This window comes from Oncorhynchus nerka, linkage group LG28, assembly GCF_034236695.1.
Source record: "Oncorhynchus nerka isolate Pitt River linkage group LG28, Oner_Uvic_2.0, whole genome shotgun sequence".
NCBI classification, from domain to species: Eukaryota; Metazoa; Chordata; class Actinopteri; order Salmoniformes; family Salmonidae; genus Oncorhynchus; species Oncorhynchus nerka.
Genome location: NC_088423.1, coordinates 52,684,038 through 52,710,501, shown reverse-complemented (window position 1 = coordinate 52,710,501; position 26,464 = coordinate 52,684,038). Strand labels below are relative to the sequence as shown.

Genomic DNA, 26,464 nt, shown 5'->3' with positions numbered 1-26,464 from the left:
AACAAGCCTTCTGCCTCAATGAAAGATGGAACCGAGTTTGCGTTCTTGCCTAGAATATCATTTAAAGTACTCCAGAGCTTTTTACTATCATTCTTCATATCATTTATCTTGGTTCCATAGGATAGTTTCTTTTTCTTCTTTTTAGTTTAGTTATGTGAATTTTCAATTTACTATATGTTTGCCTACTATATGTCTGCTGTGTGGTCAGAATTATTTTTTTATTCCCTTTGCCTCATCCCTCTCAGCCATACATTTTTTAAATTCATCATCTATCCATGGGGATTTGGTAGTTCTAACAGTCAGTTTCATGATGGGCCTATCATGCCTATCAGTAACCGAAAGAAGCAGTTTCTTAAATGCTTCAAGTGCAGCGTCCGGATGTTCCTCATTACACACATCAGACCAACAAATATTTTTCACATCTTCGACATAGGAATCATTACAAAACCTCCTGTATGATCGTTTATACACATTTGTGGTGGGAACTGGAACAAACTGTCACACGCATTGATCCAGAGCACCGAAAACATGCTCAATTGGTGATATGTTTGGTGAGGCCAAGGAAGAACTGGGAAATGTTGAGCTTCCAGGAATTGTGAAAAATAATAACATGAAACAAACATCAGGATCTCATCATGCTTTCTCTGTGCATTCAAATTGCAATTGTCCGTAGCTTATGCCTGCCTATACCATATCCCCACCGCCACCATGGGGCACTCTGTTCACAACATTGACATCAGTAAACCACTCGCCCACACGACGCCATACACGTGGCCTGTGGTTGTGAGGCCGATTGGACGTACTGGCGAATTCTCTAAAAGGACGTCTGAGGCGGCTTATGGTATAGAAATTAACATTAAACTCTATGGCAATAGCTCTGGTGGACATTCATGCAGTCCACATGCCAATTGCACTCTTCCTCAAAACTTGTGTAGTGTGATAAAACTGCACACCTGTCAGGTGGATGGATTATCTTCGCAAATGAGAAATGCTCTCTAACAGAAATGTCAACACATTTTTGCCCAGAATGTGAGATAAATAAGCTATTTGTGTGTGTTTAAAACTTCTTAGGGATAGGGGGCAGTATTCGGAAGTTCAGATGACTGACGTGCCCAAAGTAAACTGCCTGTTACTCAGGCCCAGAAGCTATGCATATAAAGGATATGCATATAATTGGTAGAATTGCATAGAAAACACTCTGATGTTTCTAAAACTGTTAAAATAATGTATGTGAGTATAACAGAACTGATATGGCAGGTGAAAACTCAAGGAGAATTCATAATGAATTTTATTTTTTTAATGGGAAATTCAAAGGAAATCCTCACAGATTGCAGTTCCTATGGCTTCCACTAGATGTCAACAGTCTTTAAAAAGGGTTTCAGGCTGGTTTTTTGAAAAATGAGCTAGAATTTGTAGTTTTTCAAGGTGGCTCTCATTTTGACTGTAGTCTTGTGGCGAGCATGGATGAGGGTGCGCACTTCGTTATTTATCTCCGGTATTGAACACACTATTCTCCGTCTTAAATGTTATCTTTTATTTACATATTAGGGTACCTGAGGATTGATTAGAAACATTGTTTGACTTGTTTGGATGAAGTTTATTGGTAACTTTTTGGATTCCTTTGTATGCATTTTGAACGAGTGGAACAGGTGGATTACTGAATCAAGCGTGCCAACTAAACTGACTTTTTTGGGATATAAAGAAGGACTTTAGAACAAAAATAGTATTTGTTGTGTAGCTGGGACCCTTGAGATTGCAAACATAGGAAGATCTTCAAAGGTAAGTGATTTATTTTATCGCTATTTCTGACTTTTGTGAAGCCTCTGCTGGTTTGGACAGGTTTTTAATGCTTTTGTATAATCGCATGGTATGCTTTCGCCGTAAAGCCTTTTTGAAATCTGACAAAGCGGCTGGATTAACAAGAAGTTAATTATTTAAATGATGTATGACACTTGTATTTTCATGAGTGTATTACAATTTTTGTATTTTGAATTTTTGTATTTTGTATTTTGAACCTCCCAAAGAATTGTTAACATTTCTGGATTTGTTTTATTTCAGAACATGAAACATGGGACCAACACTTACATGTTGCATTCATATTTTTGTTCAGTGTAGTTTAGAGCAATGATGCCCGGACACCTCCGTCTTGTGGTTTTGTTTGAAAAATATCAGTCAGTTAACATGACCTTTATGAATTATGAAGTCTTTATGTACTTGTTTTGATTACATACACTTTTCAAAATTCACATAAGGTTATCTCATTGGACAAAACATATAAGATCTCCTAAGCCTGTGTTTACCACAGACCTCGGCATTTATACAAAAAAAACTACAAAACCCCCATTAATTTCCTCATAGGCTTTGGCCAATGGAGTAAGTGCCTATTAAAAGCCATTAGGTTACTAGTGCTTTCTACAGCTACTACTGTCATGCGGCTTTGATGGAACAGGTCCTGTATTTTCTAGCGCTGGTTCTGGGGGTCAGACATATTAAGTTAATGGGGACTGTGAACACAGATCTTCCCTGCTCGGTATTGGCGGTCGCGCCTCTGACCTGATGCCTGTCAAACTGCGCGTGTGTAATCCAATTGACTTCTTAGTGCCAGGGCGGGCTAATAATAGTGGCAATTTACAGGAAGAAACCAAACGTTTTGAAACACCGTAACATTTCAAGGATCTGGTAATGGAAGAAATGGATTTGGCTGTTTTGTGTTGAGGCACTGGCATGGAGTACAGTTTGGTTACAGTCTTGCGTTGCTTGATGGACTGTAGCTCCTAGTTACAGAGAGGACGAGAAAACTACATGCAATGATCACAAGGATTATATTGGAGCAGTGTTGAAGACGCTAAGGATATTACTGAAGGTTCGAGTTCTTCACATATCGATTGTGACCAGGTAAAATGAAGCCCACATAAACAGAATGTTCTTCTTTCTATCTATTTAAACCGGGAAGTGTAATTTAGTATATCACCTGCTAATAAAATTAGATAATTGGATAGTTAGGGGCTGTTCTGTATCCTGTTGTAAACCCACTGTATCACTTTTGTTGTTGATACAAGTAGGCCTAAACATTATAGACCATACAGTATATTGCCATATCCATGTTGGCTTCATGCCAAACTAAATACAAAAAGGTAGGCTTAAAGTTTATGGGCTTATATAGGCTACTCAACAACTGCACACTTACTTCCAGTCTTTGCCTTTGTAGGTTGTCCTTTGGTAGATACTCACCCTAAAGTGTTGAAAGTATGCATGAAAGTACATTTCTGTTTGAGTCTGACAGTGATTTGTAAACATATCATGGGCAAACTCCAACACAGACACACACACAGACACACACAGACACACACACACACACACACACACACACACACACACACACACACAGTTTCCAGACTCTCTCTCTATATTAGATATCCCTCTCAATGTCTGACACAAATATTTAAAATATAATTCAAAGTATGTCTTTGTCATTCATGTGAAAGGAGCTACAGTTAGTGTCAGACCACGACAGTACAGTGAAGTTCACACGGCAGCTTTTGCTTTATGTCATTGGTTGTCATGATATGCGGGATTGTTGGCATGTGGCACATTTAAAGGGATACATCACCAAGCCTACTGTAAATGACTGGGAGCCACTGATTGTCTGATGTGTTGTGTGTTGTGGTGTAGATTCAAAGAAACAATGGAGAGTTTTATTTTTGTTAAGTTTTTGTTTAGGCAGCATCCCTCCCTGCAGACCATTTTTGAACAGACACTTATCAGACAAGCTCAGAAATGATTTCAGACCCCTTCCATGTACTTCACCCCGAGTATCAGCTTCTCCCCTCAGGCAGACGCTATAGGGTCCCAAAATGTGTGTATGCTGAACATGCATAAGCACTCCTTTATTCCCATGTCTATCAAATACCTAAACAGCGTAGTTGAGCTGTGTTAATACACCACTGGCATAATGTGCAAGGGCAGTGTGCAATATGCATTATGTATGTGGTTGTACGAGACATGTACAATATGTATGACATGGGTAATGTGTGTATTATGTTGAGTGTGTAATGTACCGTGTTTATTTTGGATACAGTCAGTAGTACTATATACAAAGTAGTCCTATCCTATTCTCTAATCTACTATTACATGTGCTACTATTCTACCAAGTTTATAGGGGAGCCTTCCCCTTCCTGGCTGATAGGGTTCTTACTTCCTGATTAGGGCTTTTCCCATTTATCTTTAAGGATTTTCTAGAAATGAGTGGGCTGCTGCACCTGAGAGGTTGCTGTCCACTGCTTTGTGGTGCTGAACTTCAGAATTCTGATTATCCCGCTGTTCGCTTCAGTGGTGTCTGCTATTTGTTTGCTTGTTTTTAGCACCCTCAGAACATCTACACATGTGACAAAGTTGCCACAAATGTCTCAAACGGCCAACATGGGCCTAAGCGATGGACTGGGGCGTCACTCTGGAAAATGATGTTGCAGGGATGTTACTACTTGAACCATAATCACCAGTGGGAAGCCTCTTCTTGAACTATCCTGTAGTTTTCAATCCATACATTTTATTTTTTTAAATGTCTCCTATCAGTAGATGCAATCACATTGAAGATTGCAGTCAGAAGCCTACATTTCCATGGAGTGTTTCTGCCCCAAGTCCCACCATTCACCCTTGTACCACACAACCTGGGCCTAAAGTGACAGTGGCAGTGGTTTTGGAGTTGTTTTAAAGTGGTAGGAATTTACAGTATATCTGATCCAGAGCTTGTAATGGATTACAACAAGAAAATGGGCAGGGTTGACCATCTTGACCAACTGAGGAGCTATCACAATGTTTGACACACAGACAGAAAATGGTGGAAGAGAGGGTGTGTGGTGTGCATCCGGAGTGGGTGCAGTGCAAAGAGTGGGAAATGTGTAGAAACCTCCTGAAGCTGTCATCAGGGCAAAGGGGGGCTACAATGTAGAATATAGTAAAAATAAATCAAATCCCTTGAATGTCCAAACTTTTAACTGGTCTGTGTACTTCCATATATTTTTTCAACTGGTACCGGGGATCTTCATTCAAGTCATGAGGCCTGTGGGCGTCCTAGAACAAAACAACATGTACAAGTTCATAAGAGTCTCACCTCTCACCTATTGTGTAGCCCAAACTATTATTGTGTAGCCCAACTGTATATATTTGTAATATTGACAATTACAACAATACTGAATGAACAATGAACACTTATTTTAACTTAATATAATACATACTAGTAACTGAAAGGTTGCAAGATAAAATCCACGAGCTGACAAGGTAAAAATATGTCGTTCTGCCCCTTAACCCACTGTTCCTAGGCCGTCAAAGAAAATAAGAATTTGTTCTTCACTGACTTGCCTAGTTAAATAAAGGTAAAATAAAAAAATAAAAAATTGCCATTCTAATCTCAGGACTTGATAGGCTTGAAGTCATAAACAGCGCTGTGATCAAGCATTGCTAAGAGCTGCTGGCAAACAAAGTAAAGTATGAATGAATGCTTACGAGCCCGCTGCTGCCTACCACCGCTCTATCAAATCACAGACTTAATTATAATATAATAAACACAGAAATACGAGCCTTTGGTCATTAATATGATCATATCTGGAAACTATCATTTCGAGAACAAAACTTTTATTATTTTTATTCTTTCAGTGAAATAAGGAATCGTATTTTATCAAACGGGTGGCAGCCCTAACATGCTGACCAGACCGTATGTGAGCGTCGCAAAATAAATGTAGAAATCCATGTTATTCAATTATTGCACCCATACTGCTCGCATGCTCCAACGAGCATCTGCGTTGCCAAAGGCTAAAATAGAAGTCATTTCTATTTCTGACGCAGATCGCTCTGTAAGTCCTGCCTCTCCCATCTCCTCATTGGTTTATAGAAGCAGGTACCCACGTGCCATCTCCTCATTGGTTATACCCATGTGGGTGATTGAAAGACGAAATGTTTTGCCGGTTGTCGTGGCAATACTATGAAAGTGTAGATGCCAATCACCATATAAGTTTGAAGATGAAAAAGCCTGGAAGGAGGAGAGATGAATAGAAACGATTCGGTTGGCCGTTTTATGTGTGGATTAATTGTCGGAGTAGAGGACCTTGTGCATTTCAGGTAAAATAACAACTCAATGTTTATATCCCAGGACAAATTAGCTAGCAACAGCAAGCTAACTAGCTAAATTACCATACATGTTTAATGCTTTGAGACCTGTCCCCAAATTAATGTCATTGGTTCAGAGTTTGTTTTGATATTTGAACCTGTGTGTCGTGATCGCGTTTGGTGTAGGGGGACAAAATACATTTTCGCACGATAGCGCACGCGGCAGCCGGTTTGGGTTCCGTGTTAGTCTAAATATTGCTGTTACATTGCACAACCTTCAATGTTATGTCATAATTATGTAAAATTCTGGAAAATTTGTTTGCAACAAGCCAGGCGGCCCAAACTGTTGCATATACCTGTAACGGTTTTCTTCTGGTGAAAGAGAGGCGGACCAAAATGCAGCGTGGTGGTTATTCATGTTTAATTTATAAAGACACTATACATGAATAAACTAACAAAAACAATAAATGTGCGAAAACCTAAACAGCCCTATCTGGTGCAAACACAGAGACAGGAACAATCACCCACAAACACACAGTGAAACCCAGGCTACCTAAATATGGTTCCCAATCAGAGACAATGACTAACACCTGCCTCTGATTGAGAACCATATCAGGCCAGACATAGAAATAGACAAACAAGACATCCAACATAGAATGCCCACTCAGATCACACCCTGACCAACCAAAACATAGAAACATACAAAGCAAACTATGGTCAGGGTGTGACAATACCCTGACTCTGCATGCAATGAACACAAGAGAAGTGACACAATTTCCCTAGTTAATATTGCCTGTTAACATTAATTTCTTTTAACTAAATATGCAGGTTTAAAAAAATATACTTCCGTTTATTGATTTTAAGAAAGGCAAAAGATGTTTATGGTTAGTTACATTTGTGCAACGATTGTGCTTTTTTCGCGAATGCGCCTTTGTTAAATCATCACCATTTGGCGAAGTAGGCTGTGATTTGATGATAAATTAACAGTTGAAAAATGTCTCATTTTCCAGGTGTGTGAGCAGGATGAGCAGAACATTTGTGACGCTAGCAGAGGTGTTGGAGACTCGAGGAGGTCCCCTTCTGGAGGATGAAGTGTGGTCCCTCCTCCTGGGCACCACAGAATCCCTGGTTGATGTCTCATACAAAGGTACGACTGATGTGCTAACTCACTACTATTAAATACTAAATAATACTAATACTCCTCCTGGGAATCCTTACTGAAAAACCACATGATTTTGTATTAACTTCACATAAGATCACATGTGATCACAGAAAAACATTTTTGGAACACTTACGTGATCACACGCTTTGTGACCCTTCACCCTAATTACATGTAACAGATTTGAACCAAAATTCATATTCTATCAGGCAGATAGAGTTGACAGTTTATGGTTGTGACCATGGTGATTACAATGTTGCTAACAGACATTAATGGTATTGTTGCACTACATGCAATGGGCACATGAATAAGGGGTCCTTATGGTACAGCTGACCATGCTCATTCCTGATTAATTTAGGATTTTAGGCAAATCTGACTGAGTAAACCAACTCTCTTTTGGGAATGTAAGTTTTGACATGAAAGATTTTTAAAGTCACATAGGGCTATTGCAATAAACTCCATAAGACAATTTTTCAGCTAATATCAATTTCTGCCAGTTATTTTTTTTACATTAAACCATTTTTGTGAGAGGTTGAAATTGAGATCCTTTTCTCCGGACAAGGGCATTTCCAGGCATTGAGCAGGCATGGAAATTATTGATATTGAAATGATTGTGAAAAAAACTACTCTTTTCACTTTTTCCCCCTAAATGTAAATTTTTAGCTCAAATAATGTAACAAAATCATTTTCTTTACATCAAAATAAAGTTTCACTGCCGGACAAGGATTGTCCTGACTTTCAAGAATCCCTTTGCTAATTTCCTGCTATTCTACACATTTTACCATGAGCCTGAGAGAAAATGTTGCAGTTTTAAAGCTAATTCCAGTAAATTCCAGTAAATTTGCTAATGAGCTTTGAGGGCCCCCAACCCCCAGAAGTCAGACCCCCCAGATAGCATAGCCATAGCATAGCTGTCTGGGGGCCTGACCCCTGGGTTTGGGGGCCCTCAAAGCTTGTGAGCCCCCCCGCTTTGCAATATTATTTGCTTTGCCAGTGGATCACATGTGAAATTCATCTGTCTTTTATGTAAGGGTACCCACTACAATACTGTTCTATACAGCTACTAATAATAATGTCGTAACTACCGCATACTAAATACTACTTCAGTTGTACAGCTTAATATTACATACTGACCACATGCTAACTAAGGGGATATGGATTTGTGGAGAAATATGATTTAGAGACATTGATCAGGTATTGCATGTCATTTCCAGTATCTTTATTTCTGTTCCCTTCTCAGGACATAACAGTATGTGTAGCATCATAAGCCCCTCCTCCCTGCTGCTCTCGGGCACCGGCACACTGGCGTTTAAGAACTGTGCCCTATCAGACGAGGCGTGCAACTTTACTGCGCCAGAGATGCTGCGAGGCTGTGCTTCCTCAACCAAAGATGTTATGGAGAAGGTAGCACACACAGGACACAAGTCCCAACACACGTTTCCCGTAGGCACAGATCTAGAATCAGCTAACCCTCCCAAATCCTATCCTTATATATCAGGGGGCATAAATGTAAACCTAACATTAGATTAGCGTCTATCACAATGTGGTTTCTGATGTTGACATTAGTAACAGTTCTGCTGTTGACCGTTAGAGAGGTGTGAATGTGGTTTTTCATGGTTCACCTCAGAGAGAGAGAGGATTTACAGTATGATGTAATCCATCCCTCACATGGCCTCGGGCCAGCACCACTAACTAAAAGCATTAATGGCACTATCAGCACAAACACTGCTGCAGCGAGCTAAGTCCTTGTACTGAAGCTAATACACAAGGGGGCAGCACTAACATACTGTGTGTGTGTGTGTGTGTGTGTGTGTGTGTGTGTGTGTGTGTGTGTGTGTGTGTGTGTGTGTGTGTGTGTGTGTGTGTGTGTGTGTGTGTGTGTACTCCTGATACAGTAGATGGAAGCACTTACAGCAGTGAGCCTCAAGTAATAACTCGCACATAACCCCATCTAGTGGTACGGAAAAACGTTTTTAAGTGCTGCCCTTGTGTAGACACTGCTTTGCCTGTGTAAACCAAACACAATACACCAGGATACACCATCTGCGCTGTTGAGGTGAATTGTTTTGGCAAACAGGGGTGTTTTCAGAAGGATTTCATGTCTGACTCATATTAAGTGTCATGCTCTAATCTGTCTGTCTTCTGCCAGATGCTGGTGTATTCACTGGGTAGGACTCTCTACTGGTCTGTCAATTATCATCTACCTCAGAATCAGGTGAGGCCATTTTCTTTTCAAACAACACGTATAGACTTATAAGACTTATCAGAGCAGTGATACCAAATGTGGCTCTCTGACATTACTATGGCCCTCAACGTTAATTTATTTAAAATCAGAGTAGCATTAAACTTGTACACAACAAAGTTAGTCTCTCAAGTCTTTCTCTCAAGCATGTTCTTCCAGTGGTTTCGGGCACACCACTACACTTCTCTTATTCTCTCTATTCCCGTATGGGTATTAGTACCTGGAGAGATATTGATACCTCGTCTATCGTCTCTCTTCCTGTCTCTTAGCCGGTCCAGTTGAGTGACCACCTGAACGGCCTGCTAGTGAGTATGTGCGAGGACCTGGCCCACCGCAGGGTCAATCTGAACAGTATCCTGGAGTCCTGTGAGTCTCAGCACAAAGCCTCTCTCCTGCCTCCGCCCAACAGAGTAATACGACAGCTGGTGGAGGATGTCTTTCACGAAGCTGTGAGTGTGTGTCGGGGGGGATGGGGGGGGGGGGGGAGTCTATCTATGTGTATGTGTGTGTCTGTCTCTCTGTAATGCCGCAATCTAATCAGTAGAATGCTTTTCTCTCAGGTGGACCATGTGTCTGAGCCCTTTGTTCCACTGTGTGGGAGGAGTCAGATGATCAGAGAAAGGGTTAACGGTAAGGACCGCTTCTAAACGATCTCTATAGCCCTGTCTGGGATCTTGTCTGATTAGCTTTTTATGACAATATGTCCAGATCTTTCATTGGCACCTAATCTCCAGACCTTACAATAAACTAATCCGGTTGTAGTACTAGTAAACTGGGACAGGTCAGAGTGTCCAGGTCCCCTATCACTGTTAGAGGCTCTTAGCTCTAGATTTGAACTACTACCCTGACAAACAGCAACATGACATCATCGTACACCACATCCTCTGTCAGCTCTTGTTTCCATGATAACAGAGTGATAATAGTGGGTAATAGGGATAAATAGAGTCGTAAACAAAAACAAAATTCTAATCCCCCTGACTGCCACTATATTATCTTCATAATGTGATTTGACTTCTATTTACTGAGTCTACCTTTAATCGCATTTAATAGTTTGGATTAGGTTGTTGTATGTCGCGTGTAAACGTAAATAGGTCATTTTTACCTTTTAGCGTTACTGACAACACAAAGACGTAGACCACCTAAATTGTTCCTGCGGTAAGACTTTGGTAAAAAAGGATTAAGAGTTTAACCTTGAGGCACAGCAAGGATTAGGACCTACAGTGATAACTAGTAATCTACGGATGCAGAGTAGACGCACACACACAAACACACACTTACAAACTCGAAGATGGAGTAGTTACCCAGGTCAAACGGACAGGCAGCCATACTTACCCCTATTTCTGGAACTTTGTGTTAGAAGCAATAAAGAAAATAAACTGTAAACTCTTTGATCGCGGACCATACTATTTTGGCATCTATGGACTAACTGGCTTTAACGCCACAAACAAAGACATAGACAGCTAACGAAGCTGGGTAAGATTTGCGTTTTTCAACTGAAAAAACAACAACACTGTGCTATGGAAATTCTATGGGATTTATGGAACGTGGAACATTGATTTGAACCTTTAAACCAGGTAAAGCCATTAGTCACCTGGTTGTTTACCTGGGTTGTATTCACAAAGCACTAAAGGGAAGAAAACTTGTTTCCATTTCCTTCTGCAAAACATATTCTTATGTTTTGCTACGATGTTCACTAATGATTACACCCCTGGTTTTACGTGTTGTTTTACCTGGTATTTCCCCTGTTGTTCTACCTGGTATTTTACCTGGTGTTTTACCAGGTAAGCATGATCGGTGTCCTGACTACAGTGAGGGCTGTGCGGCTGGAGCAGGGAGCAGACAGTACTCTAACAACTCTGGCACCAAGTCAGGTAAAATGCATGGGTTAGAATGCTTTGGTAGGAACAAATGATAGAAAGTGTTTTGAATAGGATAATTAGTGTTCTTATTGGACAATTGTTTTCTCTCATTTAGTGACTCCTGAAAAAAATTACTGATGTACAGTCCATTCGGGAAATTACTTTTTCCACATTTTGTTACGTTACAGCCTTATTCTAAGATTGATTAAATTATTTACACACAATACCCCATAATGACAAAGCGACAGGTTTTTCGACATTTTTGCAAATGTATTAAAAATGAGAAACCGAAATAGCTTCCTTACATAAGTATTCAGACTCTTTGCTATGAGACTCGAAATTGAGCTTGGTACATCCTGTTTCCATTGATCATCCTTGAGATGTTTCTACAACTTGATTGGATCTACCTGTGGTAGATTCAATGTATTGGACATGATTTGGAAAGGCGCACACCTGTCTATATAAGGTCCCATGTCAGAGCTTGAGAGGATCTGCAGAGAAGAATGGGAGGAACTCCCCAAATACAGGTGTGCCAAGCTTGTAGAGTCATATCGAAGAAGACTTGAGGTTGTAATCGCTGCCAATGGTGCTTCAACAAAGTTGTAACGGCTTTCTTCCTGGGAAGGAGAGGCGGACCAAAACGCAGCGTGGTTATAGTTCATGGTAATTTAATAAGGTAACTCAAACATGAACAGGATACAAAACAATAAACGTGAAAACCGAAACAGCCCTATCTGGTGCAGAAAACACAAAGACAGGAAACAACCACCCACAAAACCCAACACAAAACAGGCTACCTAAATATGGTTCCCAATCAGAGACAATGACTAACACCTGCCTCTGATTGAGAACCATATCAGGCCAAACATAGAAATAGACAAACCAGACACACAACATAGAATGCCCACCCAGCTCACGTCCTGACCAACACTAAAACAAGGAAAACACAAAAGAACTATGGTCAGAATGTGACAAAAGTACTAAGTAAAGAGTCTGAATACTTATGTAAATGTGATATTCCCGATTTTCATTTGTAATAAATTTGAAAACATTTCTAAAAAACAGTTTTTGCTTGGTCGTTATGGTGTATTGTGTGTAGAATGATGAGGGAAAAAATCAATCTACTCCATTTTAGAATAAGGCTGTAACGTAACAAAATGTGGAAAAAGTCAAGGGGTCTGAATACTTAATGAATGCACTGTACATTGTGTGTATACATTTTGGATGTGCAAAGGGGTAGCTAGACAGAGCTCAGTGTTTTTAAAACTGTATATTTGTTATTACTGTACAACAAATTAGATTTCTATGTTTCACCTGTTTTTGAAGAATGTTGTAGATGGTCTAGATTAGGCACTCCTAACGGTTAATTTGCTCAGTACAGTTAGTGAGATAATATTGCAGTTGACCATGGAAGCTGCTGAAATGTGTCCAAAGGGAAACCTTCCTTTTTTTAGTAAATGAGTGATATGTGTATACTTTTTATTGAAATAGATTCAACAGTATAATGTGTGATATATGTTTATAATATTTAATGTTAATATTCAAATGTTTGTATTAGGCCTATCTATTCCTTAAGTATGTGTTTTATCAGTGTCATTTGGTGTTTGTGTTACAGAGAGTTTACTTCACAAACCCTGGAGACAGAAACCCAGAAGTTCTCCCACCCCTGCATACCCACCTAACATAGACAGGTATACACGCCTATCAAAGCAGATAAACACACACACACACACACACACACACACACACACACACACACACACACACACACACACACACACACACACACATTTACACAGACACACACACAACTGTGGGACTGACCTGTGTGTGACCTCTGTGTCCTATACAATAATGGACATAAATAAATCATTTTAAATCAATAATTTTATGTTGATTACAATCAACTTGATAATGAGCAACTAATGTTGTGAAAGTATTGGAAAATGTGGACAAGTGTTTAGATTTTTTTGGATTGAGGCTTACGGTTGAAGCACTTTTTCTGAACTTTCTATATCTGTCTCTCACTACCTGTCGTCTTTATTAACTTGAGTGTCTGTCGCTCATCTCCCTTTCTCCCCTCCCCTTTCCCCTTCTGAATGTTCTCTCGCTCTCTCTCTCTCTTCTCTCTCTCTCTCTCTCTTTGAATCTCTCTTTCTGACTCTCTTCTCTCTCTGACTCTCTTTCTCCACTGTCCCTCCAGACTGCCACAAGATCTCAGACACATGGAAAGTAGCAGTAGCCCCTACATTGGTGCCCCCTCAAAGGGTGCACCCCAACCCCACAGCCCCTTCATCATCTTCAGTGACTCCTCAGCCAGCCTCACCGAGAGGAAAGTCAAGGTAAATCTGTCTGTCTGTCACTCCATCCATCTGTCCATACATCCATCCATCCGTCTATTTTTTATTTTTTTTATTTCACCTTTATTTAACCAGGTAGGCTAGTTGAGAACAAGTTCTCATTTGCAACTGCGACCTGGCCAAGATAAAGCATAGCAGTGTGAACAGACAACACAGAGTTACACATGGAGTGTGGCAGGGTTCCTCAACTGGCGGCCAGCAGGCTGAATTTGACCCACAGGGGATTTTATTTGCCCCCCCAGGTTTAATTATTTGCCATTAAAGACTGTAAAAAAACAGCAAATCAGCTCCAAGTGATCTTCATTTGGAAATCTGTTCCAAAGTATTCCCAATCATAACAAAGAGATGTGATAGTATACATACAGTACCAGTCAAAAGTTTGGACACAACTACTCATTCAAGGGTTTTTCTTTATTTTCACTATTTTCTACATTGTAGAATAAAAGTAAATATATCAAAACTATTAAATAACACATATAGTAACCAAAAAAGTGTTAAACAAATCAAAATATTTTTCATATTTTAGATTTTTCAAAGTAGACACCTTTTGCCTTGATGACAGCTTTGCCCACACTGGGAATTCTCTCAACCAGCTTCACCTGGAATGTTTTTCCAACAGTCTTGAAGGAGTTCTCACATATGCTGATGTCGTGTCTTGGACTATCGTTAAGGTGAAGACTTTTATATTATCAAATCAATTCTCTATGTCTATGTTGTTTAAAGAGTTACTATTTCCCGAATTGAGCTCTCTTCAGATATTTTCATATCTTATCAATAACAGTCACTTATTAATGTATTATTACCTCATCAGTCATATTCGGAATGTTGCAAACTCTTGGAAATCTAGCATAAGTGATGAATCAGCGGTATACCAATTGGCTTAACTATTTATTACTAACTAACTAAATAATCACACAGGCTAGGTTATACATTGGTTACTAACATGATACAATGAAAGATCCCCAGTAGACTAAACCGATATGACGGCTTGTTAAACCAAATGAAAAGGGAGGGGCATGTAAGAAAGAGTGGGTGAAAAGACAAAGGACTCTACTATCGTACACATAGCTGATAACTATGCTCATGGAAATGCCACTAATTCCAAATTATTTTCCATTTACATATTTACGATTGTATGCCTTTGTTGTCTCTCTGTTGAAATCGCCGGTCCGTCTGCTGGAGAGTCAGTCGACAGAAAGTCTCTGGTTTGTCCCCCAGATTCTTTGCAGTTATACAGTTGAAGTCAGAAGTTTACATACACTTAGGTTAGAGTCATAAAAACTCATTTTTCAACCACTCCACAAATTTCTTGTTAACAAACTATAGTTTTGGCAAGTCTGTTAGGACATCTACTTTGTGCATGACACAAGTAATTTTTCCAACAATTGTTAACAGACAGATTATTTCACTCATAATTCACTGTATCAAAATTGCAGTGGGTCAGAAAATTACATACACTAAGTTGACTGTGCCTTTAAACAGCTTGGAAAATTGCAGAAAATTATGTTATGGCTTTAGAAGCTTCTGAAATGCTAATTGACATCATTTGAGTCAATTGGAGGTGTACCTGTGGATGTATTTCAAGGCCTACCTTCAAACTCAGTGTCTCTTTGCTTGACATCATGGGAAAATCAAAAGAAATCAGCCAAGGCCTCAGAAAAAATGGTAGACCTCCACAAGTCTGGTTCATCCTTGGGGGCAATTTCTAAATGCCTGAAGGTACCACGTTCATCTGTACAAACAATAGTAGCCAAGTATAAACACCATGGGAGGATGCAGCCGTCATACCGCTCAGGAAGGAGACACATTCTGTCTCCTAGAGATGAACGTTATTTGGTGTGAAAAGTGCAAATCAATCCCAGAACAACAGCAAAGGACCTTGTGAAGATCCGGTAGGAAATAGGTACAAAGTGTCTATATCCACAGTAAAACGAGTCCTATATCGACATAACCTGAAAGGTCACTCAGCAAGGAAGAAGCCACTGCTCCAAAACTGTAACAAAAAGAAAAAAAAGCCAGACTTCGGTTTGCAACTGTATATGGGGACAAAGATTGTACTTTTTGGATAAATGTCCTCTGGTCTGATGAAACAAAAACAGAACTGTTTGGCCATAATGACCATCGTTATGTTTGGAGGAAAAAGGGGGAAGCTTGCATGGGGTTGGCAGCATCATGTTGTGGGGGTGCTTTGCTGCAGGAGGGACTGGTGCACTTCACAAAATAGATGGCATTATGAGGGAGGAAAATTATGTGGATATATTGAAACAACATCTCAAGACATCAGTCTGGAAGTTAAAGCTTGGTTGCAAATGGGTCTTCCAATTGGACAATGACCCCAAGCATACTTCCAAAGTTGAGGCAAAATGGTTTAAGGACAACAAAGTCAAGGTATTGGAGTGGCCATCACAAAGCCCTAACCTCAATCTTGTATAAAATGTGTGGGCAGAACTGAAAAAGCGTGTGCGAGCAAGGAGGCCTTCAAACCTGACTCAGTTACACCAACTCTGTCAGGAGGAATGGGCCAAAAGTCGCCCAACTTGTGGAAGGCTACCCGAAACGTTTGACCCAAGTTAAACAATTTAAAGGCAATACCACCAAATACTAATTGAGTGTATGTAAACTTCTGACCCATTTGGGAATGTGATGAAAGAAATAAAATATTAAATAAATCATTCTTCCTACTATTATTCTGACATTTCACATTCTTAAAACAAAGTGGTGATCCTAACTGACCTAAAACAGGGAATTTTTACTAGGATTAAATGTCAGCAATTGTGAAAAACTGAGTTTAAATGTATTTGGATAAGGTGGATGTGGAGGTGGATGTCAACTGGTTAAGACTTCATATGAAAAACAATTATCTTGTTTAGAAGGCTAACATTACATTACACCTTCTCACAAATAGTTTAATATTTAATCGTATATGATCTCCCACATTTGGATATGACGCTGAAAACTGGGAAATATATACATTCAGATATACAGTTATGTTGTTATGCTGACCTTCATGTGATCCCCAGATACAACTGATCTGACATAATTGGTCTGCGAGTAACCACGGACCACTCCAAATGTTTGGATTACAGAAATACTGTTTAATTATTCAACCTTTTGATGTTACCGTACTGCAATGTCTCTCTCTGTGGTAACAAAGGGATTTAACTTCAATTTCTGAGAGTGGGAGAGACAGTTTTCCTGCAGGTATTTATGACTGTCATAAAACTGTGGATAGAGAGAGAGAGGGGAAAGGGGGTGGCGCATATGATCCTCCCCCAAAGTGCACATCATGACACTGAGCACTTGTTGGCTGCCTTTCCTTCACTGCAGTCCAACTCATCCCAAACCATCTCAATTGGGTTGAGGTTGGGTGATTGTGGAGGCCAGGTCAGGTCATCTGATGCAGCACTCCATCACTCTCCTTCTTGATCAAATAGCCCTTACACAGCCTGGAAGTGTATTTTAGGTCATTGTCCTATTGTAAAACAATTGATAGTCCCACTAAGTGCAAACCAGATGGGATGGTGTATCGCTACAGAATGCTGTGGTAGCCATGCTGGTTAAGTGTGCCTTGAATTCTAAATAAATTACTGTCAGTGTCACCAGCAAAGCACCCCCACACCATCGCACCTCCTCCTCCATGCTTCACGGTAGGAACCACACATGTGGAGATCATCTGTTCACCTACTCTGCTTCTCACAAAGACATGGCGGTTGGAAACAAAAACCTCAAATTTAGACTCATCAGACCAAAGGACGGATTTCCACCAGTCTAATGTCCATTGCTCGTGTTTCTTGGACCAAGCAAGTCTTTTCTTATTATTGGTGTCCTTTAGTAGTGGTTGCTTTGCAGAAATTCAACCATGAATGCCTGATTCACGCAGTCTCCTCTGAACAGTTGACGTTGAGATGTGTCTGTTACTTGAACTCTGAAGCATTTATTTTTGCAGCAATCTGAGGTGCAGTTAACTCCAATGAACTTATCCTCTGCAGCAGAGGTAACTCTGGGTCTTCCTTTCCTGTGACGGTCCTCATGACAGACAGTTTCATCATAGCGCTTGATGGTTTTTGCAACTGCACTTGAAGAAAGTTCTTGAAATGTTCCATATTGACTGACCTTCATGTCTTAAAGTAATGATGGACTGTCGTTTCTCTTTGCTTATTTGAGCTGTTCTTGCCATAATATGGACTTGGTCTTTTACCACATAGGGCTATCTTCTGTATACCACCCCTACCTTATCACAATGTAACTGATTGGCTCAAACACATGAAAGAAATTCCACAAATTAACTTTTAAGAAGGCACACCTGTTAATTGAAATGCATTCCAGGTGTGTGCAAAGCTGTCATCAAGGCAAAGGGTACCTTTGACAGTGCAAAGCTGTCACCAAGGGTGGCTACTTTGAAAATTCTCAAATATAAAATATATTTAGATTAGTTTAACACTTTTTTGGTTATAACATGATTCCATATGTGTTATTTCATAGTTTTGATGTCTTCACTATTATTCTACAATGTAGAAAATAGTAAAAAAATAAATAAATAAAGAAAAACCCTTGAATGAGTAGGTGTGTCGACACTTTTAACTGGTATTGTATGTAAGCAAGGTTTCACATGATTATGTTTTAGTCAAATATTGCTTTAAATGATGTGCAGCTGATAAAGGCTTCATAAAGCCTCCATAAATCCTTCATAAACACAACATAAATGTGTTACAAATCATCTACAACTATGTGTTATGCTTTATAAAGAGTTTAAAAAATGTGGCATGTGTAAGCAGAATGAAGGCTGAAGCCCATGTGAGTGTACAAAGCTGGATCAATATCAAATTGATCATTGGACATGTAAAAACAGAACGTAAACAGAATCTGTGTGGACTAAGCAAGGTAAACCAACAGGATGTGTCTGGTCTGGGCCATGTCTGATCTTGTGAAGGCTACTGGACACGCACATGGGTTAATCATATATAGACAAAACAGGTCTGAACATGTGAAGTCCTTTGGACAGGAACATTAGCATGTCATGCCACCAATAGAATCTATGCCCCAATATCTGAGCCAATAAGATAATGGAAATTATGTAACAAAACAATATTCGTAAAATGGGGTGATGACGTTATGTAAGGGTAAGACTGTATAAAAACCTAGCACTAAGAATGCAGATTCAGTTCTTCCATGGAACTGCTCGGCTTCTGTTACTTTTGTAATAAAAGTCTAATTGAATTTACAAACTCCGGTATCTGAGAAGTATTTGATAAAACATTTTCCACAACATTTGCGGGTTTTCTGTTGTGCAGTAAGCACACATGATGTGATTTGGCCACCAATGGACTGGGTGAAGTAAAAGGCCAGCAACACCGTATTATTCAGAGCCCAATGAAATGACACCGCATATACATATCTAGCCTGCATAACACGTTACAGACTTATTTGTCGATCTGTAATGCTAGCTAGCTGTGCAACCTGTTTGCAATGGGCAGCAAGCTAGCTAGATATTTCTAGCTAGTCGTGCTGAAGAGACATTATTCAAGTCGAAGTTGAATATTAGTAGTGGTGAAGGATCTGTTATCCAGCCAGCTCAAACATAACTTCAGGACTTCAGTCTGTCTGCTGTCTGCAGGTCAACATAAAATATCAATAGCATCTACCCAACCTCTTAGCTGAATGGTTATTGACACGTTTGTACTATAACGTGTGGAACGTTTATTTAGAAAAAGTTCTGAAATTTTGTGACCTGGAAGCACTTTTTTAGTGTTGCTGATGAGTCGCTGATCATGTGAGGAGTTCACAAATCAAAGGCCCCACGTGTACTGCCACTGGACAGCGAAAAACAGGTAAGTTAACCTTTATTGTAATTTAAATTAGCTTGTAGTAGTAGTTAAGTGCTGAGTTACATTACAAACCATTTCAGTGACTTCACAGCAATTGCTATCTAGCCAACATTTTGCTAGCTAGAATGCTCAGCTAAATGCAAATCCCCCTAGATACAGCCATGTCTCAGTCATGCCATGAGATCTGTACATGAAAGAATCTGTACATAATACGAATTGAATCGAGTTCTCATTTAGAGTTTCTGGTGCACAGAATTTCCCTTATCCAGATGGTGTGACAAAGGAATTTCCTAATAGACCTGCTAACTTACTTTGTTGTTACTTTTAAGGTTGGAACCAACATGCAGTGCCTCCAGCAGGAAGAGAGGCTAGAACCATTTGTCTGCCAGCACAGGGACAAGCTACACTATTCACAGCCCTGAGTAATGATCAATATAATTTTATTGCCAGACTTTTTGAAACTTTTTGAAATGATTTCTATTGTTTTAACAATGTACAAATAAATGGAAATGTATGGTTTAAACATGTCTTTAATGTTTATTTGCTTTAGCTGTTAGTGATAATTCCCTAAGTGTTTACATCATTGAGCCTTTATGTATTGGTTATGAATGCCCAAAGGTGTCTGACTTTATAGTAAGTAAAGCATCATATGATATAAGACATTTATATATGTGTTATGAATAACCAAAGGAGTCTGAGTTTAAATTAAGTACAGTGTCATGCGATAGAGTCTTTATGGATGTGTTATGAATTATCTGTTAGGTTCTAAATATCAGAGTCTAAACTCAACTGACACTATGAAAGCTTAAACCAAGTTTATTCAGCCGAAACGATCGAACAGCTGAACAGACAAAAGACATATTCACGCAAGCACTGATATTTAACCCTTTCTAATATGCTGAGTCTCCTCCTATATATCTGAACAGCCAATGCATCTCTGTTGCTAGACAGAACCTTAGTGATGTCTGTTCTTCCTCACTTCATCTGACCTGACCTCTGCCCCAAAGTGCTCACTCCTTCCCAACTCATGGCTGTCATGTTGACTCTTACCAGACTGCGTCTTTCCTCCTCCCATATGATCCCTGATGGCTAACAATAACATGTCTTGACATAATGTAAAGATGATAAATTACCCTCTAAATCAGAACCCAACAGTCCCTCCTCTTGAACAATAGCTTCCCACTGTTCAACTAAAATAAACTTGGACATTACTTATAAATTAAATTAAACAAACATGATTAACATTCACAGTGAGGTTTATAAACTCAAGAGACTTATGGCCTCTGTTCCATAGTCACCCCATGCACACTGTTATTTCCATTTCTCATAGAACACTGATAATAACTTGTCCACTGGAGCTGTTGATTTCTTCCATTTCAACTTTCTCCTGGTTCCTAGGAGAGTGATAGCACAAGACATAACAGTATTAAAAATGTGGCAAGATATGCATAATTATATATGCACAGAAAAACCCAAGTCTGACAACATGAAAATTCCCACTCTCTCTTCGCTTGACTATATGCCTCCATGATGCCCTAGAGAACCTCATGCTTTCACCCAGTCGCCCCCTTTCCGGCCACAGGCTCCGAGAGGTGTTCCCAAGTTATGTCATTTTCACTTTGTTTCCCATCTCCATCTTCCTCCATTGCCACCTGATAGGCACGTCACATGATAGGCAAGTGCGTGTCTCTAATCAATGCCACATCCTATTGAGGTAGCGCAGCACTGTACAGTCGTGGCCCAAAAAAATTGTACTCTGGACAATAATCTTGAGGCATTGATGTGAAAGCATTTACAGTCGTGGCCAAAAGTTTTGAGAATGACACAAATATTAATTGTCACAAAGTCTGCTGCCTCAGTTTGTATGATGGCAATGTGCATATACTCCAGAATGTTATGAAGAGTGATCAGATGAATTGCAATTAATTGCAAAGTCCCTCTTTGCCATGCAAATCAACTTAATCCCACAAAAAAAACATTTCCACTGCATTTCAGCCCTGCCACAAAAGGACCAGCTGACATCATGTCAGTGATTCTCACGTTAACACAGGTGTGAGTGTTGACGAGGACAAGGCTGGAGATCACTCTGTCATGCAGATTGAGTTCAAATAACAGACTAGAAGCTTCCAAAGGAGGGTGATGCTTGGAATCATTGTTCTTCCTCTGTCAACCATGGTTACCTGCAAGGAAACACGTGCCGTCATCATTGCATTGCACAAAAAGGTCTTCACAGGCAAGGATATTGCTGGCAGTAAGATTGCACCTAAATCAACCATTTATCGGATCATCAAGAACTTCAAGGAGAGTGGTTCAATTATTGTGAAGAAGGCTTCAGGCGTCCAAGAAAGTCCAGCAAGCGCCAGGACCGTCTCCTAAAGTTTATTCAACTGCGGGATCGGGGCACCACCCATACAGAGCTTGCTCAGGAATGGCAGCAGGCAGGTGTGAGTGCATCTGCACGTACAGTGAGGCAAAGACTTTTGGAGGATGGCCTGGTGTCAAGAAGGGCAGCAAAGAAGCCACTTCTCTCCAGGAAAACATCAGGGACAGACTGATATTCTGCAAAAGGTACAGGTATTGGACTGCTGAGCACTGGGGTAAAGTCATTTTCTCTGATGAATCCACTTTCCGATTGTTTGGGGCATCTGGAAAAAAGCTTGTCCGGTGAGCGCTACCATCAGTCCTGTGTCATGTCAACAGTAAAGCATCCTGAGACCATTCATGTGTGGTGTAGCTTCTCAGCCAAGGGAGTGGGCTCACTCACAATTTTGACACAGCCATGAATAAAGAATGGTACCAACACATCCTCCGAGAGCAACTTCTCCCAACCATCCAGGAACAGTTTGGTGATGAACAATGCCTTTTCCAGCATGATGGACCACCTTGCCATAAGGCAAAAGTGATAACTAAGTGGCTTGGGGAAGAAAACATCGATATATTTGGTCCATGGCCAGGAAACTCCCCAGACCTTAAACCCATTGAGAACTTGTGGTCAATCCTCGAGAGGCGGGTGGACAAACAAAAACCCACAAATTCTGACAAACTCCAAGCATTGATTATGCAAGAATGGGCTGCCATCAGTCATCATGTGGCCCAGAAGTTAATTGACAGCATGCCAGGGCAGATTGCAGAGGTCTTGAAAAAGAAGAGTCAACATCGTAAATATTGACTCTTTGTATCAACTTCATGTAATTGTCAAGAAAAGCCTTTGACACTTATGAAATGCTTGTAATTATACTTCAGTATTCCATAGTAACATCTGACTATAATATGTAAGACACTGAAGCAGCAAGCATGTCACGCCCTGGTCGAAGTATTTTGTGTTTTTCTTTATGTTTTGGTCAGGCCAGGGTGTGACATGGGTTTTTGTATGTGGTGTGTAGCTTAGTGGGATTGTAGCTTAGTGGGGTGTTCTGGGAGAGTCTATGGCTGTCTGAAGTGGTTCTCAATCAGAGGCAGGTGTTTACCGTTGTCTCTGATTGGGAACCATATTTAGGCAGCCATATTCTTTGGTTGTATTGTGGGTGATTGTCCTGTGTGTCTTGATGTCCTTGTTAGAGGTTTGTAGACACATGTATAGGCTGTTTTCGGTTTTCGTTTCGTTTATTGTTTTGTTGAGTTGGTGTGTTGATTCGTGTTAAGTTGTTTTATTAAACATGGATCGAAATCTACACGCTGCAGTTTGGTCCGACTCTCCTTCACCAGTAGAAAGCCGTTACAAAGCAAACTTTGTGGAAATGAATATTTGTGTCATTCTCAAAACTTTTGGCCATGACTGTATATGCTTTCACATCAATGCCGCAAGATTATTGTCCAGAGTACAATTACCCCAACATCTATCCTTTTATATGATGCATTAATCAGTAAAGAAACTAACCCAACCCAATTATGGCGGTTAAGGTAGCTCCCAGACCCAACCCCTCTGCATGTCTACAGTGGAATCTAGTATTTCTCTCTCTCTCTTTAGCTCCACTTCCTCTGTAATAGCATCTTCAAGCTCACCCATTATGCAGCTGGATCTCTCTTCACCTGAGAATTGTGAACCCACCGACGAGAGACATGATGATCATTACCGCTGTAGGTGCTGCAAGGAGTTCTGTGTGTGGACCAGACCAACACTGTCCCAACACCCCTGCCTGGTGTATCTTTATGTACAATCATCATTATCATCATTATTACAGGACACTACATGAAGTGTCAATAAATAGGTTATTAAACGTTCTGCTTATTTATAAAGTTTTCTCATGATCCATAGGGTGTGAGAGGTATTTATGATAGAACACATAACACAGTCAACAAGTCATAATTATTGTTAAACTCTGCCCATTTCCACAAATTATCTTTTTTATATTTATTTTTAAATCTAACTAATGAAGTCCCAAGTTTGATGGGTTGGTCCACCAGACCTTCTGCACATTTGGGCAGAAGTATCTAGGAATGAGATTAGCTATAATGTGACTAAGATGTTATCACTGTAGAGCGTATGCCATCCTTCAGCACAACATGTCACCCTTTATAAAGCACTGACTTTATATGTTTAAATCATATTCGACATACTGTGTTATGTCACTTTAGACATTGGTGATTATGTCACACAGTTAGGCCACATTTATGAACCCTTTATAAAGCATGACATACGCTTATAGATGCTTTGTAACACATTTATAAAGTGCTTATGAAGGCATTATGAAGGCTTCATGAAGCCTTTATAAGCTGAATGTGATTTAAAGAGGGACCCAAATATTATATCTGTTTGGGCTTTTTGTGGACAATTTGCAGTCTACAATTTATTTGTAATTATGTTCCGGCCCCCTGACCTGAGAAAAAATCAGCCCGCTGCTGAATTTGGTTGATGATCCCTGATCTATGGCACCCTGTGATGTGGGTTGATGTTCTTCTGAGACCCCGTCGAGTTATCTTCTGAGCTCTGGGGGTGATAATACACTAATAATATGCAACAGAATGCATGACTCTGAGTCATACATTCTATAGATTCCATACTTCTTTTTACTCTCAACATTTTTCCTCTGACGCATACAGCTCCTTCACAGTTTAAGATATAATCCCAGTCTCATACACTGAAGCAAATATGATAATTAGATTGATTTGTATGTTACTCAATGAATGTTCATTGAAAATCATTTGTCTTTGAAAACTAGGATGTGTACGCACAGCGTACTTTGAAAACTAGAATGTGTATGGGGATGAAACGAAGATACAGTAAGCTGGGTGTAGTCAGCGTAGCCTGTGACATCACTGCCCCAGTTCGATCGAGGTAGCTGTCACCTCCGACCCAGTTCTGGTTTATCAGTCTTGACTTGAAACTGCAGTGCTGCTGGAGCATGGTGACGGTCATAGTCAGGACTGATGCATCCTGTGTGTGTGTGTATTGTGGTGTATGAATTGTTTCCATGTGTAGTGATGTTAGCATGATGTGATTGTGTATCTGCATTGCTGTGTTTACATCATGTTGTGTCTTTTCAGGCTCTGGGTCCTGAGTTTATCAGGATGGCTGACGAACCCCATGTAGGTCTGGAGCTTCCCGGATCCATAGTGGTAAAAACATTAACTTTTTTTTCTAGAATTGTTTTGGAAGATTTATATTTTTGGGTTTTGAGTCTATTTTTTGTTGACTAAAGATTGGTTATCCTCTCTCCTCTCTCTCTCTCTCTCCTTCTCTCCCCCTCCACCTAATCCATCTTCTTCCGACCAGTCTAAGAAGGGCAGGTCTTGTTCGTCCCAGAGAGAGGTTAGTGTGGTGTTGCCCAGTGGTCAGTCTGTATTGGTCAGATGTGACAAAAAGTCCAGAGGGAGAGACGTGTTCGACATGGTGGTGGCTCACGCTAACCTGGTAGAGCACTTCTACTTCGGACTGGCCTTCATCGATGGTAAGAAACTGACAACAACCCATCTTATGTGTCTCATAAACATATACTGTAGTTGATTTATTGATTTATATTCATACTACATATACTATGTCATTCTTTCTTTTAGATGATGAATATTTTTTCCTGGACCACGAGATTAAAATCTCAAAAGTTGCTCCTGACAGTTGGAAAAAAGTAGTGTCGACTTCTTTTCTTGTTTTTCTACGGGTCAAGTTTTTCGTTGACGACATCTCTTTCATATTGTGAGTCTGATCATTATTTTATATCTTTCATTTTACTGAAAAGTATCTAGTTTTGGTATCATGAACTGTTAGTGAAATGCAGTTATTAGTTGTCTCTTTAAAGAACTGCACATTGGGTGTTCCAGACACAGGCTGACGCGTCACCAATACTACTTGCAGCTGCGGAAGGATATCCTAGAGGACAGGTTGTACTGCAATGAGGAGACGTGCATGTTCCTGGCGGCTCTTGCTCTTCAGGCAGAGTTTGGGGATTACATGTCTGAGGTAAATTGAGTGAACCACTGTCTCAGAAACAGAATTTTTCTTCAGTGTTTTTCTTTTCTTTAATGATCTACATTTTTTATTTATTTAACTAGGCAAGTCAGTTAAGAACAAATTCGTATTTACAATGACAGCCTAGGAACAGTGAGATAATAACTTATTTGTTCAGGGGCAAAACAACAGATTTGTACCTTGTCAGCTCGGGGATTCAACCTAGCAACCTTTCGGTTACTGGCCCAACGCTCTAACCACTAGGCTACATGCCACCCCATAATGGATTAGGTTCTCCATAAAATCCTGAGAGATTGTATGGCTCTTAATCATTCTTCCAGCCAACGCAGTATGTTTATGAGGAAGTAGTATCTCATTGATAGACCTGTTATATCTGTCCTGTAAAACATCAATGGCAATGTATCTTATTGACAGACCTGGGTAATGTTCAGTATGGCACACACAACCAAAACATTTTGAAACAGAAAAAAAATGAAGTCAAGGTAGTCCCTCTCTGTTGCAGTTAGTTTTATTG

The 26,464-nt window shown here is 40.0% G+C and overlaps 1 protein-coding gene across 1 annotated transcript in view; it reads left to right on the top strand.

Moving 5' to 3' along the window:
• Window positions 1–9,779: 9,779 nt before the first annotated feature.
• The window catches only part of LOC115113413 (tyrosine-protein phosphatase non-receptor type 13-like), a 118,140-nt gene continuing 101,455 nt past the window's right edge, over window positions 9,780–26,464 (top strand). Inside the window, 9 exon segments of the mRNA XM_029641011.2 lie at window positions 9,780–9,952; window positions 10,064–10,133; window positions 11,285–11,374; window positions 12,978–13,053; window positions 13,566–13,704; window positions 25,032–25,103; window positions 25,261–25,435; window positions 25,542–25,677; window positions 25,803–25,941. Of these exon segments, the coding sequence (XP_029496871.2) occupies window positions 9,815–9,952; window positions 10,064–10,133; window positions 11,285–11,374; window positions 12,978–13,053; window positions 13,566–13,704; window positions 25,032–25,103; window positions 25,261–25,435; window positions 25,542–25,677; window positions 25,803–25,941 (1,035 nt within the window). The 5' untranslated portion in view covers window positions 9,780–9,814.